The 18,736-nt window shown below is 34.7% G+C and overlaps 1 protein-coding gene across 2 annotated transcripts; it reads left to right on the top strand.

Annotated features, from left to right (window-relative positions):
• Positions 1-1,464: 1,464 nt before the first annotated feature.
• On the top strand, positions 1,465-18,269 carry LOC121375125 (protein FAM47E-like). Of its 2 annotated transcripts, none has more exons than XM_041502375.1 (9): positions 1,465-1,619; positions 2,842-2,998; positions 4,251-4,472; positions 6,731-6,900; positions 8,146-8,251; positions 9,021-9,278; positions 10,802-10,966; positions 12,414-12,491; positions 17,703-18,269. In XM_041502375.1, the coding sequence occupies exons 1-9, from the start codon at positions 1,543-1,545 to the stop codon at positions 17,829-17,831; spliced, it is 1,362 nt and encodes a 453-aa protein (XP_041358309.1). In that variant the 5' UTR covers positions 1,465-1,542; the 3' UTR covers positions 17,832-18,269. The 2 variants fall into 2 exon arrangements, with proteins under 2 accessions (XP_041358309.1, XP_041358310.1); XM_041502376.1 differs by lacking the exon at positions 17,703-18,269 and adding an exon at positions 12,672-16,820.
• The last annotated feature ends 467 nt before the right edge of the window (positions 18,270-18,736 follow it).

Raw genomic sequence — 18,736 nt, 5'->3', positions numbered from 1 at the left:
TAATCACTAATACACATACTACAGAAAGAAATCCGACAGCACCCACATTCAGCTATGCTTCGTAACACTCCGTCGCAAGAATTACAAAGCTCGGTGACCTATTTCGTGACGTAGATCACGTGATCACGGGAATTACAGTGGTTGCCATTTGATTATAGGTGCACATACCATACGGGTACATTAGTATATAAGGCGTTGAACAATCTGACACCTGTATATATAAGTGATTATTTCATACCATCATCAGGCTCAAATAAATATAACCTGAGATCAGCAACACATAATAATCTTGTATTGCCAAGACAGAACACTGAATTGTATAAACACTCCTTCAGATATTCCGGTGTTGAAACATGGCATACAATACCAGATTCTATTAAAAAAAGTGTATCCTTACTTTCATGTAAAAGACAATATAAAAAATTCATAACAACACTGGCTCTTGGTAATGTTCAGTAAAATCTTTACTCAGGAGTCTGTACGTTTAAATTATATTTGTTTATGATTATAACAAGTTGTGATAACATTTGTTTGTATATGTAAACAAAATTGTATTAATTATGTATGCATCATATGGGTATTTACCTTATAGTTTCGATGCATTTAATGAAGAATAATTATGTGGTGTAGGGTGTACGGCCCTGTATACATAACCGAAGCACTACTTTTGGGAAACAATCAATAAAGTTTGTAAACGTTTAGCACAAAAACGGAGGGCTGAACATACATTTGGTCGAAGTTTAACCTGTAGCGTTAAAAGTCGTGTAGCAAGCGTTAGCGACAAAACGACTGGTTGAACTTACCCCAAGAATCGGTATCTACAAAAACTTAAAGCTCCTATATCAGTTATAATATTAATAAGGTAAAATCTAAAAGCGGGCGCAATTTTCATTAGATTTGACAGTTTCAGAATAACATATATGTGTGGTCCTGTCTGTGTGAAAGTGAATAAAATATCACTTGCTAAGTTGCTGAACAAAATGTAGCGAATTTTCCTTTCAGATAATTTTGTCAGAATTATCAAATGTTTGTCATATTGATTTCATATATATATATATATATATATATATATATATATATATATATATATATATATATATATATATATATATATATATATCTATATATCTATGGTGGTACCGGTAGGTTATTTCTTCCTTCTGAAGTGTTAAGACGTTCACAAATCCGTGGTTTGATTCGTGGAATAGGCCGAGGAGTTCCGAAGACCCATTACGTACGCTGTGACAGTTTTTCGAAAAAACAAACTTGGCGTATGAATTTACTCCATAGTTACCAACATGTATTATTGTATTTGTATGTGATAAGAGGTTATTGTTGGAAACGTTGTATAAATATTATCATAGATCTTCGTATTACAATGTCATACAAAAGTAATGTGTTTGAATTCCACACTTTTGGATTATACATATAGGAACTAATTACTACTATGGAGTGTCTTCCTGTTTGAGTTATATGGCGTATCAACAAATGGCGGCGTTAAAAAAATAATCTGTTTTGCCGTTACGAGAAAAGACATTAAAGATGGCTATGGCTGAGCAGAAATACAATCTAGCACTAATTTCAACAGTTACAGACAAAAAGATCAGATCACAGCCATGGTAATAAGTTGCTTTGAATAGCGGTAACGTTTTATTACACTGATACTGGGGAGGGGCACCTGACATGGTAAAAATAATGTTTCTGAAAATGTAAACACTATATTATATATATCGGGATTTTAATATTTTATAACTATTAAAAGTAATGTTTTTGCACTGCCGCAGCATGTGATCTGAAATCAAGCTAGTTATATTAAGATAAAACTCTGCAGACTGATGTTGATTGAATGAATATCCCCCAGGATAAACCCCACCACCTGGTGAAACACCCACTGGGGGCCCCAATCAGTAATACACCCCCCCCCCCCCCCCCCATACTTTTTGTCACAGGACAATCCCCCCAAATACATATCCCCCATTCAGATCCCCTCTTTTAATGGAATTAAAACTGAGAATGTCGAGATCATTCTAGTCCGAAGGGACGTAGAAAGTGTGGTTCTTTCAACATCCGAATATTGTTACATATCCTATATATAGCTGGAATTCAAAACTTGTGGCACAATGTTTCAACAGTTTTTCAACTGAAATAGTGCAAGAAATGGACACACAAACCAAAAATGTATAACCTACCATACTCACTAAACCTCGATTGAAGTACTTGCATTATGGGGTTCATCTTAAACTAAATTTTAAATCAGGCTAGTTTAACAAAATGTAATTGAAAAATATGAACACTAAAATAAGAGAAAACATGTAAGATTTCAGATGTAAATGATTTACCAAAGACACATAAGAACTGTTTTTGGTGATGTGTGATATGTGTATCACAGTGTCCTTGTGCTTATAAGGCTAGCTAATTTTATGTAGATTTGTTGCTGTTTTATTTAGAATGTAATCAGTTTTACAACATTTCTTATAATTTGTGCAACAAATGTGCTGCTTTGAATTAAAATGTATGACTAGCTTATGTCACACTAAAAATTCTATATACATACAAATTAAGCCATAACAAACTACTAACCAGTCAGTAATACATAGACTGTGACAGGGCTAGCTTTGGCACTTGCCAAATTTGCCAGTTGCGAATTTCAAACCAATTTGCCAATTTTGTTGTATATAATAATTGATATTTGATTAGAAAATGGTATTTCTGCAATTTTGTAAGTTTAATAGATAATTTGGCGACATTTTGTTCTCAACCAGAGCTAACCTTGTGTGTTGAATTAAGTTATAAACACTGAATTGAGTTGTGTAAAACCTATCTTCTGGTGTTATTTTTCAGGTACAAGGAGAGGCTAAAAACTAAGTATATAAAGTCACTGAAACCATCTGATACCTCTAAATGCCTTGTTGGAAAAAACTGGATTTTTGTCAAAGATGGCTTAGATGACTTCCGAGATGGTCTTCCCCCAACTGTAGAGGGCAACGTCTTTCTAAAAGTAAGTTCACCAGTGTGTAATTTAGTACTATACTTGCCATGCTTGAACCGTAATTGGAGTTAAGCACAGGATTAAACTGTGAAATGATATGTCCATCTTGGACAGAATGTATTGGCTGGTTATTAGTTAGCGAGGTGTTGGTTTGGTTTAGTGGCCTGTAGGGATGGATAATGTCTTGTTTTCTATATTGCAAAACATTGAGGCTTGTATAATGCAATATACATATACCATGCATTGAAATACCTGTAAGTTGACAACAGTCATTCAGGTTACTAAGAGGTTACTAAGAGGTTACAACATGTAGGTAAAATCGAGAACGGTACTTAAAAATTATTCTCCATAAAATTTGGTTGAACAAAAACCATACCTCTCACACATTTATCAATTGTTTTGTTTTTTCTCAGATATATGATAAACAAACAAGTATTAATAAAATGAAAACAGCGATATGATTGGATAAAAGTTATTTGCATATTTGTGAGTGACTTTAAGAATAAAGCTAATGGGAATTGTCAACTTTATAAATGTGTTATATTACTTACAGTGTATAAGCTTATAATTATAGGTTGCCAGGTCTGTATTATGTTGTAACCTGTACATGGGTTATCACCATCAGATACTAGGCTTATTTTGATGACTGCATATTGTAATAATACATGCACTAATAAATTAATATGCTGGTATTGCCTCTGTGTCTAACAGTCTTAAACTCAATTATCTAACAACCACACCATCAATGCTTGTTCATTATTATTTGTATTCAGCAGACTCCTGTGTACTCCATTCTCTCTCTCAACCACAGGGAAGAAGATGTTTCAGAAGCATAGTGGTTACATTGAAATATAGTTTTCTGACTTAATTTTCAATTCAGCTGATTTTTGTCCCCGATACTGTCCAGACAAGTGACTATACGATCAGTTAATCAGATGTGGGATTCAGGTTACTTTGCATGTGAATGGCCACGCAGATTGATGCACATTTAGCAAGAATTATACAGATAAAAATCAGTTGAAAACAAGGACAGACAGGTGCCCATCAGTTAATTACATACAGAAATACAAATACTATGGCTTAATCATTCTTCTTTAAAACTATATTGTCCTCTTCTATATATGTATGTTATCTACCACAATGTGTCTGTCATATTTTACGAATGAAACAACTAAATAGCAGCATCAATTGGGCCAGACCATGTATTTGTTGACTTTGATTCATATAAATTACCGGCTATGATTTTTTATATTAACCAAAGGTGGAAAAAGGTCCAGGACCAACAATATCAGGCGACAGTGACAATGTATCAGCAGTCAAACAGGCGGCCATGCCTAAGCGGTTTGACAAGGAGCAGGTCTGTTTCGCCCGAGTCACACCACAGCAGCAGCAGCGACGACAACACATTGATGAAATTGAATGTGGCTTGTTGCGACATCCTCTTGCGCTGTACCCGCATCTGGAGGAAAGTGTCGCACCAGAGGTAAGCACAGAAATCTCTTCTACAGAAATGATCACATTAGGGCAGGCCATTTTCATTTTTTCTCCACAGTGTAAAATGTTTTTTAAATAATGTTTGCATATGGGGGAAAAAAGATGTTGCAAACCCACAGCATACTCACAGCATCCCACACAGAGGCGGATCTAGGGCCCGGCCCCCCCCCCCCCCCCCCCCCCCCCCCTTAATTTTTTTTACGATTCCCCACCAAACCTCTCCCAAAGTTCTCTTGGCATTCCACCTCATGTCCCCCAAATGGATTTTTTGGATCTGCCACTGCCACGTGATCAATTAAAAAACATCCCTGAATAGCCGATAGGATTTTATTAAGCTAAATCCCAAGAATTTAAAACAGTTCATAAAATTTAGTTTACCACATGTTAATTGCCATTTGCTTTTTGGGCCATTTATTAAAAAACATATACTTAACCAAAAAAGTTTAGCAAGTTTTTGTAAATGACGCTTGCTTCCAAATAAATTAAAATAAAGTGATAAAACTTGGTAATATGTTAGTTGCATATGCCCTGTCGCTTTGGGTAATGAAAAGAACACCATTTGTCATATCGCACGCCGCTATGTGTACTGCACATGCAAACGCGGTGCGCTCGTGCTGTTGCAGAAGCGTGTGCAATACGGATGTATTGAAATCACATTTTGATGCACTGAACCAACATTATCCAAAAACAAAAGGAAGAATTTATCCTGTTATAATGGGTCGCCGTCCAGGCTTAACGGAAAATCAACGTCATGAAGCAATGGGACGGCTTAACGCGTACACGATGTCGCTCAGTACTTTTGTGTTCATGACAGTACTATATCACGACTCCGACAACACGTACACCAAACTGGGCAAGTGCGAGATCGACCACGTTCTGGTAGACCACGATTAACTACTCCAAGGGAAGATAGGTATTTAGTGACGTCATCTCGACGTCACAGGTTCGAAAGTGCTCCTCGTTTGGCCCGTACTTTGCAGCAAACCACAGGCACTAGAATTCATGCTCAAACTGTCCATAACCGTCTCCATGCTGCTGGATTACAAGCACATCGCCCTGTTGTTGCTGTTCCCCTGACAGCACGTCACATTCAGGAACGTCTGAGATGGGCCAGAATACACCAACACTGGCGACGCAGACAATGGGATCAGACATTATTCACAGACGAATCCAGGTTTTGTGTTCAGTTTGCAGATGGTAGGCGTCGTGTATGGAGGCGACGGGGAGAACGATATGATGCAGACAACGTCATTCAGCATGACCGATATGGCGGTGGCAGCGTCATGGTCGGAGCCGGCATTCATGGTGGAGGTAAAACAGATCTCGTTTTCATTCACGGAAACATGACTGCTCAATGTTACTGCGACGAGATCATTACACCAGTGGTCATTCCATTCCTGCAGTAGCATCCTGGCTTTCTGTTTCAACATGACAACGCTAGACCACATACCACATGGTCTCATTAGAAGCATGAGACGACGATGTACTGCTGTCATCAATGCCGCTGGTGCACACACACATTGAGCCTCTCTCAACATTTTGGTAGATGTACCCCTCTGTTTCATCAGTTGGAATTAAAGTGATGACGTTGACACCGTGACAACGTGTTACTGCTGGCTACATTCAGAAATGCTGTATCAATGAAATAATGTGTACAAATAAATTCAACATCCAATCAGGTTGTCTGTGTTTCATATCTTGTACGTAATTGCTAAACTTATTTGGCACAGTATATTTGACAACTTCAAAGTCAGTAATTGTTTAAAAATTAGTGAACAGTAGCTTGGACAGTATGTTATTAGGAAAATCAGTAATAAGAGTTTTATTAAAATTTGTACAGTGTGTAGATGATATGACAAATTTTGTTTGACAAACAATACTTCACACCTCTAATCAAATTTAACACTTACTAACAGGACAGGAGAATAATACATAAAATGCAAAATAACATATACATGACAGTGCAGGTTTTTGTTTTTTGCAACTTATTAAATTGCAACTGCATATAATGTAAAAATGACAAACATATCTTTTTTCATGATTTTTAAAGAGTTTCCAGTGTCAGATGCATAGAAATTCTTCTTACAGTATTAGACTTGATGCAGTTGTCGTGGTCAGAAATGCTAAATCTTTTTACAATATACTTAACTAAGTTATTTGTGGAAGTGTGGGGATTTGCAGTGGATCTATTTCGCCTGTATGTATTTGTGATGTTAACTTTCTCTGTATATTACATCCACCTGGCAGCTGTTTGAGGATATTGTGGACATCCTTGATCCCGAGATGAACATGGAGTCCAGTGAGGAAGGCTCTGAAGAAGACGACTTGGATGAGGCGGAGGAGGTAGCGGATGCTGAGGAGTCTAAAGAGGATGTCAAGGCACCCGAGGTTGGCACAGAGGAGAAGGACGAGGCGCAGTAAGTCTGGTTTTGAAACACTGTCTTTTGTCATGATGTTGCTATATGAGGAAGGAAGGAAATGTTTTATTTATCGACGCACTCAACACATTTTATTTACAGTTATATGGCATCGAACATACAGTTACTTATGGACCACACAGATATTGAGAAAGGAAACCTGCTGTCGACACTTAATGAACTACTATTTTCGATTAGCAGCAAGGGATCTTTTATATGCACCATCCCACAAACAGGATAGCACATACCACGGCCTTTGATATGCCAGTCGTGGTGCACTGGCTGGAGCAAGAACTAGCCCAATGGGCCCACCGACGGGGATCGATCCCAGACCGACTGTGCATCAAGGGAACGTTTTACCACTGGGCTACGTCTCACCACTTGCTATATGAGTGTCAAGAAACAAAAACCAGTGGTAAAGTTTTTGGCTGATTCATGGTGGGTCTTGGATCGATCCTTGTCACTGGGCCCATTAGGCTATTTCTTGTTCCAACCAGTGTGCCACGACTGGTATATCAAAGGCTGTGGTATGTGCTATCCTGTCTGTGGTATTGTGCATATATAAAAGATCCATTACTACTAATGGCAAAATGTACATGTAGCAGGTTCCCTTTTTAAGGTTGTGTCAAACTTACCAAATGTTTGACATCAAATAGTCGATAATAAATCAATGTGCTCAGCCTCTAGTGATGTTGTTAAACAAAAACTAACTTTAGAGTGATCATGTGTCTGCCTGTAGGATCTGGTGTTAGTTGAAGTTTAAAGTTTGTTTTGTTTAACAATATCACTAGAGCAAGTTGATTTATTATTAATAATTGGCTATTGGATGTTAAACATTTGGTCATTCTGACACACAGTCTTTTGAAGAAACCCACTACATTTTTGGGTTAGCAGCAAGGAATCTTTTATATGCACTTTCCCCACAGACTGGTTTGATCCTACGTTTTGGGTCCAACTTAAACCCGCTTTTATCCAAGTAAATGATGTGATGAATTTAATGCATGAACGAAAAATAGGTTGTGGAAAATTAAATTTGCATCAGCGACACATGAACGAAACGATTGTTCTTGCAATTTTCAGAGGTTGTTTCTCTAGGCTACATGCAGCTCATAGTAATCACTAATAAAAAAAACTTCTGGATATATACCTGTTTCAAACATAAACATGATAATAAAGATTTGTCACACTTGATGTGAAAATAATGACATAATTTGAAGTTAATATGATGTGTTTTGTTCCATTCAGGTCGAACGAAGAGATATTAAGAAATCTGTATCGCTGGCTACCACGGAAAGAAGAAAAGAAGGAAAAGAAGAAACCTCACGAACGAAAATCGAACTCTCCTTCACAGGTACAGTATTTTCATAGTTAATTTGTTTATTCTTCAAAACATGAAGTCTTTCATAAAACATTGCAGGCGCATATTTATTTCAGTGAATGTTTTAAATCACATACATGTGTGCTCATAATAGGCATTGTTAGGTATATGTATGCTCATAATAGGCATTGTTAGATGCATTGGGATGAGACGTATCCCAGTGGTAAAGCATTAACTAGATGTGCGGTTGGTCTAGGATCGATCCCTGTCGGTGGACCCATTGGGCTATTTCTCGTTTCAGCCAGTGCTCTACAACTGGTGTAACAAAGGCTGTGGTATGTACTATCCTGTCTGTGGGATGGTGAAAAGAATAGCCCATGAAGTGGCAACAACGGGTTTCCTCTCTCAACATTTGTGTGGTCTTTAACCATATGTCTGATGCCATATATCTGTAACTAAAATGTGTTGAGTGCATCGTTAAAAAACATTTCCTTCCTTCCTTCCTTATTAGGTGCATTTATCAATCACATAAATAAATACTGAGATTCGAGGCACATTAGACAGGTCATGTTTTTAACAACTATCACATGTTGAGATATTAATATACATGTACATGTAGATGGGTTGTTGGAGACCTATATTTTTTGTTTGTTTCAGAATAGGACCGATCATTTTTATTAAATAGTCCCAGTCCTTAGTGATTATCTTACAAGACTAATTTCTTTGCCTTAAATAGAAAAATATTTCCTTGTATGGTTTTGTTATATTTTTCTGTTTTGTAAATTTGGTGGTGTTTGTTCAGGAAAGACATATTCAGAATGTGACGCGAGAGTTCTGTGAGTGGGTTGCCAGTCTCGGTGGAGAGAGTAACAACATAGAGGAGTCGACCATTACCAGTCTGTTTGCCAGCGGCTATGAAACTAAGCCTGCACTGTCCGTCCCCATCCATGTGGTGGAGCTGACCAATGTCCCACAGGAACTGCGCATGTCGGCATCCGCTCCACAACCACAAGAATCCACGAGTAATGTCCCAAAGTCTGTCATGAAAAAAAAGAAATGGGTTCGTAGTTTTGTTCAAGTAATGAGCAACATTTATTTGTGTACAAACTATGATGAAAAAGAAAATGGGTTTGTAGTTATGTTCTAGTCTTGTTACGAGTGACATTTATTTTATATTTTTAGTCTGTTAATACTCTTTTATTATAAAAGCTTGGAGATTGGAAATTTGATATTTCAAAGAAAAGAAAAAAGAAGGTAAATCATTGAGTAGTTGCAGAAAAAAAGTATTTTTTCCAGTATCTCAAGTCATTAGTACTTAACATCATTAGGTCTCCCTAGCGACTAGAATCGGGAGACTTATTGTATTTGGTAGAATTATTATTTTTAATTTTTTGTATTTATTATTATTTATTATTCTTGCTAACTCTTATGTTGCATATATCTCGAAGGTTTTTTGGCCAAAACTCGTGAAATTTTGATGGGACACTTATTGTCTAATAAGCATAAAAAGATGTGTCTCCTACGAACTTGCTTATTGCGACCACCTCGAATACTGCACATACTTTAGCACTTACACTCTTTAAAACATTCATAAAACAAAATGTTCCCAGCCAAAAGTCATGAAATGTGGGCACAAGATTGATAAATGGGCGATCTATATAAGGTAATAATTTGGATATTGTTCGAGCTTGTGTATAGTGACATGGTCCAAGCAATAAAATCCATTTACTTTGTAACTAAAGACATACATGTATCTTGTTTACAATCACATGATGGACTGTTTTATTGTTTTGAAAGCCATTTGTAAGTCACCTGAGCCAAAGGCTCAACTAACCTATTGCAATCCATTTCCATCTGTGGTAGTTTATTGTGTGCAAACGTTTCACATTTTCTACAAAACTACTTGACAAATTGCAACCCAATTTGGTGGGAAGCTCCATTTACCGATGGAGAAACAAAATCATGAAGTTGGTCATTCTGATGTTCCAGGAAAATGGATGTTGTGCTCTCCATGAGTCTGGTAGGTGCCGTGGGTGTCAACAAGTTACTCAGTGGGACTTTTTGGGCCCATAGTCATCTTATATGTTTCCTACTACAACCAGTAGAGTTATATTTGCAATAGGTTAATTTATAAAGACCATTTTGACAGTGCAGATTTTAAAAAATTATTATTGAGCATATTATCATATTATGTAATATAAATATTGCATGTGTAGTTCACTAAAATGCAGACATGTCCCTAGCCAGGTTGCTCAGTGTTTGTCAATTCAATACAATTCAACTAAATTTCCAAATGAAGTAATTTGTGTTATTTAATTTAACGTTTGTTAATCATAATAATATACAAAGGTCGTATGTAATAAATACAGAACTACATGTACATACCAGTTGTTTTCCCCTGTTATTTATTGCACTTGTTTATAGTATACAAAATTTATACCACTCATCATGGTTTAATATTCTAGTGCACTAGAAACTCATGCAATAAACAACATGGATAACAACTGAATATAGTTCTGTATATTGATTGTCTTACAATATTTACCAAATGTGTGTAATAAGATACTGAACTCTGACTTGCAGGAATATTCAGGCAACTATGAACCAAGTTGGGTGAAGTTCAAATATGGTGCCTGGTACCTCGATCCAAAGACATGGCAAAAGAGAGACCACAATATTCCCCTCATCGATCCAAAGGAACTGAAAAATCAAGAAATGTCTGAAGCAAAAAAACGCAGCAATGATCTGGTAATTTTCCTTTTCCAGTTCTAGTGGACGTGGGTATATACACCCATGTCACATAAGTCTGTGCGGCATAAAAATCTGCGCATGTTAATTATGTTACATTAGATGTTGAAACAGTTGTTGGGGTATGTTTGCAAACAAACAAATAACGTTAATTTAATTAATAAAACCAAGTGTCAAAATAACACATCTTGATTGTGAATATATGTTTAAAACTGATAGATAACAATATTATTGAATAAAACCCTGAATTAATGCACTTAAGGAACACTTTTTCCAGCCTCGATCAACATGTTTTTGTATTGCCTGTCAACACATTTGTCTGTCACCGCTGTAATGATCAACCTTGTATATCAACTTGCACGAGTTTACATAAAAGTTGCAATACATACCTTATTGTAATTTATGAAATAAATCTTTTATTTTATCTGTTAACTTAAACATCCAATCATACTTTGAACTTCCCTCCGAGTGATATAACACAGCCAACATGGCTGTTCAGACTACACATGTATAAAGCTGACAGCATGGCCTATATTTAGCTATATTCTGTTTCATAATTATCATAGTTAATGAAAACACTATTTGTGCTCATTTACACAGTTAATAACGGACAACTTTTGTTGAATAATGATAATAAATTTTTACACTGGCTTTTTTATGTTGTCAGTTGGTGTTATCCAAACTAACGAGCATGGAACACTATTTGTATTTATGTTATTTGCATATCTAAATTAACCTGAAACAGTTTAATAGGAAGTGTTTGTTTCCTAGAAGTTATGAAAAGTCTGATACATTACCTGTTGTTTGTGTGAACAGTAGTGACAGAAGTGGTTGTTTTAATGTTTGCTGTGCAGACTTATATGCCGCCATGCAGGCCAGTAAATATGGCAGGTGTGTGTGCGCCACTAATAAAGCGCTCATTACTTGAGTTTGAACAAAGTTATTTAATATTTTAACTTTCTTTAGTATGGTGTGCAGACTTCATTGGTGCCACCAGTGTATAAAGAGGATAATAAACACGTTAAAGTTATTATCAAATTTATGTCCTGAATGATATCATTTCCACTTGTCATAGCTTAAGTGAGTGATGACAATTATTTTTCCGAGTTTGTTCTATTTACTTTTGCTATTTTCTCTAAAATATTTTTAACAAAAATTTTGATATCCATGTAGGCCTAGATGTATATAGAAACAATTTAAACCACTTTAAACACTGTTCTGAATATTGTATAACTTTATATTTTAGTCATGTTCACCCAAAAATTTTCAAAAACCAAAGTTTTGTTTATTCTGTTTTGAAAAAGAATCTATAATCTATACGTACAAATTACATGCATGTGATTCAGTATGAGACTTCCATGTCTAGATTTTTATACCTGATAATTAAATATTGAAAATGATAAAAAAAAAAAAATCTGTGATCTTTCAACCCTTTTTTATTTTTCAGAACATTGAACTTTCTCAGATGCATGGATCAAATGCATTTATGGAGTTTATTGAAAAGAAGCAAACACGTAAACCAGAAGTATGTCTGTTAAAGCTATTAAGCATGTTTAAATATAAAGAATTACACATTTTAGGAATACTACCTGTAGCCAATAGTAAAGTGTGTTACAGATATTATATTTATTATACAGACATAAAGCACCTTCAAAATATTTGTATTCAGATATCAATAATTAAATTTCCATTATATTCATTACAGTTCAGTGGGATCCCATTGGTCCAGTTCTAGCAATGCAAGCCTGTTCGTTTCTCGAAGAATGTAAAAATGGAAGTTGTCGGGGAACGTAACATAAGCTGATGTCATGTTATATTAGCCGTTTTTATTATTGAGTGTTATTGTTCTAGAACCAAAACAGAATTCGAAACAAAATATGATTTTCTTTGTTTTTATTAACTGGTTTGCTGCTGAGAGCCACAATTGTGGCTTCCATGAAAACTGCAAAAAGCCACAATTGAGATTTCCGTGGATACTGCAAAAAGCCACGATAGTGGCTTTCCTAGTGCATGTTGCAAATTGTTCTCTGATTGGATTAATTATAACTGAGTTAATGAGAAGACAAGTTATAGCATAAATTTATTACATTTCCATGAGATGCAGTCTGTGATTGGCTAAGCCCAGTATAAGTGTTTCATTGACATATGATGGTGCTATTAACTGGTGGAACAACATGTGACTTTCAAAACGAACACAAGTAATGTCCGATGTCTTGTTCAACACGGATAGCGACGATTCAATCAGAACATTTTATAGTTTCAATGAATCTGATATTGAAACTTTAAATGGATCCAGTTTTGACAACTCAGATAATGAACTAAACAATCAGTGCTGCTGTGGATGATTATAATGGGGGCTGAGTGGCTGATTTCGCCGGCGATAGTTTCGATCAAAGTAAAACTGGAGCTCTAACATTTTTGGAAAAACCAGGCATATGTAATATACCAGAAAACATTATCAACCCCCATGGATTATATCCTTTACTTCTCTTAGCTAGGTGACCGATTTCTAGATGATTTAGTCTCAGAATCTAATACATATAGTGATACAAGGGCACGGCAGAAACAAGACAAGTTGTCTTCTCATTTCAACAAATGGCAACATATTGGTGATGCAGAGATGAAAGCATTTTTAGGATTGATAATAAATATGGGTTTGATTACTCAAAAAAATCTCATAAGGACTTATCTTTGATATCACATAGGGTAAAATATTTTGTTGATCACTTCAGAAGTCAATTTAGAAAGTACTATAAGCCAGACAAAGAATTTTCTGTTCATGAAAGCGCAATAGGATTTCAGGGAAGGACTGCCTTATTGCAATACGTGCCACTGACAAATACCACCATAAATTTGAAATAAAACTTTGTAATTTGTGTGAGAGTGCTGCTAAAAACAGTGACCATGGACTAGGACATGATGTGTGTTAAACTTATGGAACCATTTTTCAATTGTGGATACCCCCTCTATTTTCATAACTTTTTTTTACAGCTGTAGCATTGGGCGAATTATTGTTACGTTAACGCTAGTTACCTTACCAGATAGATGAAGGAATTGTGTCATTTGTACCAATAAAGCTTCTGTTAAACTTGTGTGGACATCTTACAAATGTTTGACTTGTGATGTGACCACACAAAGAAGCTTCTACCCAATAACTAAATTACTAATATTGCTTACCTGACATTTCACTTGGGATTTATGGACATCTCAACCACAAATTATGTAGATACATAATGTTATATAGTCCAGATGTCTGACAGATTTAACCTCCAGAAAATTAAAAAGAAAGACACACAAAAACCCAGTCATGTGAGTCATATATTTTATTGTCTGAAAATTAAATTTTCAATGCAATTATTTCTATTTACATGCTTTATACAGTGTTATAGCACAGATAACTTAGCAGTGAACCAGTTAATAAGTGTTTCAAATTTAATTATACGGTTTGTCGGTTATTTCTTTTAGGTTCATAGGGACAAAAGAAAAGCATTGCAAACTTTTGCGTAAACGGCCTTTGTCTAGCCTTTACAAAGTAAAAAGGCAAGATACAGGTGTTATATTTCTGGCGACGGCATCCACTTTTGTGTTAAAATTTGGTGTTAAAGTTTCGTGTTTAAATCAGTATCTCGCAAACTAAGTCCTAGGTCAGTGAAATATGGTTTATAATTGCACCCACAGTGCATGTGAAATGAATTAAAAATTAATAAATTAATTTTTTTTAATGAAAATAGTTTTGCAGTTAGATTAATGTTAAAGTTTTAAGTTTAGCTCCATTTCTCACAAAATAAATGAAACCTGGTTTATAGTTGCACTTACGGATGTTCATCACAGTGAATGTGAATTTTTTTTTAAAACTAATTAAACAGTTTGAATTAAAACACTTTCACATTTAACTTAATATTAGTTTTGCTTTTAGATCTGTTTCTAACAAACTCTAATTCCTACATGAATAAAACTTGGTTTATAGTTGCACCTATGGATGTTCATAATGCATATGAAAAGAATACCAAATTATTTAGGCAAATCATTTACCTCCACAGCACTTTTGTTTTTAGTTTTCATAACCCGGTGAACCTCAAAGAAACAACAGACAATCTTTAATTCCTATTTGTCTCGCCTTTACGAAGTAAAAAGGCTAGATATAGGTGTTACTTTTCTGATGGTGGCGGCAACAACGTTAACTTTTGCATTAATTTTTTCAAAGTTTAATGTTAAACTTTCGGATTTAGATAAATTTTACTCAAACTGCAGGGTTCGAACTTAAGAATTTGTCTCCCATGGCAATTCTTTAAAAAATTGCCGTGGGTGAAACGGCCCACCGATGGCAAGTTTGAGCCAACCTATCGAAATATTTTAAAAAGTGACATTTGCAGCAAATGAATGTCACTGAAGGGTTATTTTGTTGTATGTAGACATACATGTATTTTAAATATGTAAATGTTAAATATTGGCAGATAATGTACACTAGTAGTATACATTTTGCCATTGTTGAAGAGCTTTACCGATGGCACAAAAGTGCTGTTGGTAATGCTCCTTACCTACAGCTATTTATATCTCAACAACGGCAATTGCCGTCGGTGCCATCATTTAAGTTCGAGCCCTGAAACTGTAAGTCCTTGGTCAGTGAAACATTTATAGATATATCTGTGGATGTTCATCACGGTGCATGTGAAAAGAATAAAAAAAATTTAATTAAAATATATTAGTTTTTTTCACATTTCACATTTATCTCCATGTAGGTCCTAGGTCCTAAATCAGTGAAACTTGGTTTTAGTTACACCTATAATTAATTGTTCATCACAATGCAAATTTGGCTATTTTTTATTTTATTATTAAATTAAATTTTTTATAGAATTTATTTAACTGAATTTTTATTTAATTAGGTTTTTTTTTATAATATGCATTGAAATAAACATCTTATAGAAGCAACTATAAGTGACACCAAATATGTTTATGGTAGGTGAGTCATTTTATTCCACAGAATTCTTGTTTCTGAAAATGGTTTATTAAAAATTTGGTCTCAGGCTGATTTATTTAAATATAATTTGTTTATTTTAATTAACTGGGTTTTTTTGTGTGTTTTTTATTTTAAATATACATACTTGTCTTCCTGCACAGTCTTCGCTATTTACTTTTTTGCCTGCTAATTGTTTTATTCATCAATGGAGCACTTGTTACAGACTTAACTTCTTGATACTAAGACATGTATTACAAAAAATTTCTGTATTCTGATTAATTAATGTAAAGACGCTCTATCGATACATTTTGTCCAGTGTACCATATAAGTAAAAATAATTAATTGAATCACTACGGTAACATTTTAGCATTGCAAAGTATACTGTTTATTTGTAAAAACCTTTGATCACTTTGGATTTGTATATCAAGTGATTTTGATATACATTTATTTTAAATAAAATGTATTCTCGTTGGCCAGTTTGATAATCGAGTTACTGTAAATCATAAAATATTAGCGATCTTAAAATTTACCAGAATCTAAATAAGTGACATAAGAGCAACATAGAACTTTAGTGAGGTCATCATATCAGAAAGTTAAAAAAAGAAAAGAAGCTAAGCTGTAGGATCAGCTGAAATAATACTTTTGATCAAGTTTGATGTTTTGCAGATTACAGACAAATTTACTAAAAGTTTATGCTCCTTAACATTTCCTTATTTACAGCATCGGTCTTCATATTTTGGGCATCTTCTGTCATGTTTTGTTTTTTTGTCATATATTTGGATTCGTCCTTTTAAAAAGGTTAAATGCAATTTATGGTGAAGAGGTTTAAATATTCAAGAAGAGATAAAATATTTAATTGTTTTTTTGAACTAATTAAAATAAAAATGTTTCTATCTCGCTGGCTGTTGTGTGTTTATTAACCAATTTGTAGCTTACCTGGCCTGAAGGGCCATGGGAGCTTATGTCATGGCTTGTCGTCAGTCAGCGTTTTCACATTTTCACCTATTTTGGTATAAATAACTGGTATTCTCTCATAGGTCTGATCAAGTGTTATTTTCCAAGCAGATTCAAAATCCAAGTTGGCTGTCCTGGCCTCTAATTGACTGAGACATTTTCGACTTCTTCTCAAGTTCAACCAGGCAGAACTCAACCAAATGTATTCCAAATGATCCACTCATGACTGACAATTAGTGTTGTTATTTTTCGGGCAGATTCAAATTCCAAGATGGCCACTCTGGTCTCTGATTGACTGAGACATTTTCAACTTCTCGAGTTCTGCCAGGCTGATTTCAACCAAACTTGGTACAAATGATTCTGTCATGGTCCTGACCAAGTGTTGTTATATTTTTATGACGATTTGATATCTAATATGGCTGTCCCAGCCTGATTGGCTGAGAGATTTTTGACTGGTTCTCAAGTTCCACCACTTGGATTTCAGCCAAAGCTGGTACAAATAATCCTGACCATCACTAATAGGCATTTTCATTTATTCCCTAATTATGCCACAAATATAATTAAAATTCACAAAATTTCAAGGCATACATTGTATGATGTGATAAAAGTGGATGATTTATTGGTTCGTATGCACATCTTCATTTGTTAATTTATTTTAATCTCAAATTAGCAGTTATCAAATGATCATCTTTAATAAATCATTATTGCTATGGTTTACCTTTCAAAGATATAGTTACTTTAATATCATGGGCTGATAAAAAATAAAATTGTGTATTAATCACATTAATTTGGCTTTAAAATAAAAAACTGTTATGTTTGTTTCAGTTTCTGGACCAGGTTGCTGAAATCCAGAAGATACAAGAAGAAGAAGAGCGTAAGAAAATTGAGGAAGAACTGGCAACCAGACAGAAACGATCACTACCGAGTGTGCGTCCCGCCAATGTGAAGAGCTGAAGCAACCAATCTACATGTTGTGACTGATTGTTCTTCGTTCCGGCACCGCTGTGATATCGTTAATGTGTTTGTGTTATCACAACTTTCCAAACCCTCAACTGCTTGAACATCTTGTTATATGTACATTCTTCAACCTGGATGTCATAAATGTCTTTCTCTTTAAGACATATTTAGATATTTTTGGACATTTTCAAGCAGGGGTAGCTTTTCCACTCACCAAATTTGCCGATTGTGAATTTTAAAAATAACTGGCGACTGTTATTTCAATTTGGCGAAAATATTTAATGTAAATATTGATATTTTGTTGGAAAATGAAGAGGGTTTTCGCCATTTTTGAACTTTATTAGATAATTTGGTGAAATTGTATGCTGGCCCAGAGCTAGCCCTGTCAAGTTGCATAACTGTTATTGCTTCTCACAATTAAATATTTACATTTCACAAATTTCTTATATCTCTTCTTTGGTAAAACAATTTAAAAACTATTATCAGTTATGTTTTACAACTACTTTGATATCATTATTGTATTCGTGTTATACACAACATTCTAAACCCATTGACACCTTTTTTTTTTTTACATTCTTGACCCAGGATGAATAGATTTTTTTCTCTCATTCTAATATATGTATATTTTATCGACACACAAATTGTAACTTTTATTGTTTGCTAAAAGAAAATATTTATATTTCATCATTTTTTTAAATTTCTCTTCTTTAGTAAAAAAAAATATTGCCACTCCTGATTTACAACTCTTTACACATTTTTCTACAATGCATTTTTAAATGCACTTGTATTATGTGGTTTGGAAGTTTTATTAAATATTCTTACTGTTTTTAAGATTTATTTACTAGTAAATTATTGGGTATACTTTTATCATTCACAAAGAAAAATATCAGTTGTCATATATC

This window comes from Gigantopelta aegis, chromosome 6 (genome assembly GCF_016097555.1).
Source record: "Gigantopelta aegis isolate Gae_Host chromosome 6, Gae_host_genome, whole genome shotgun sequence".
NCBI lineage: Eukaryota > Metazoa > Mollusca > Gastropoda > Neomphalida > Peltospiridae > Gigantopelta > Gigantopelta aegis.
This window is presented reverse-complemented; position numbering and strand designations above follow the sequence as displayed.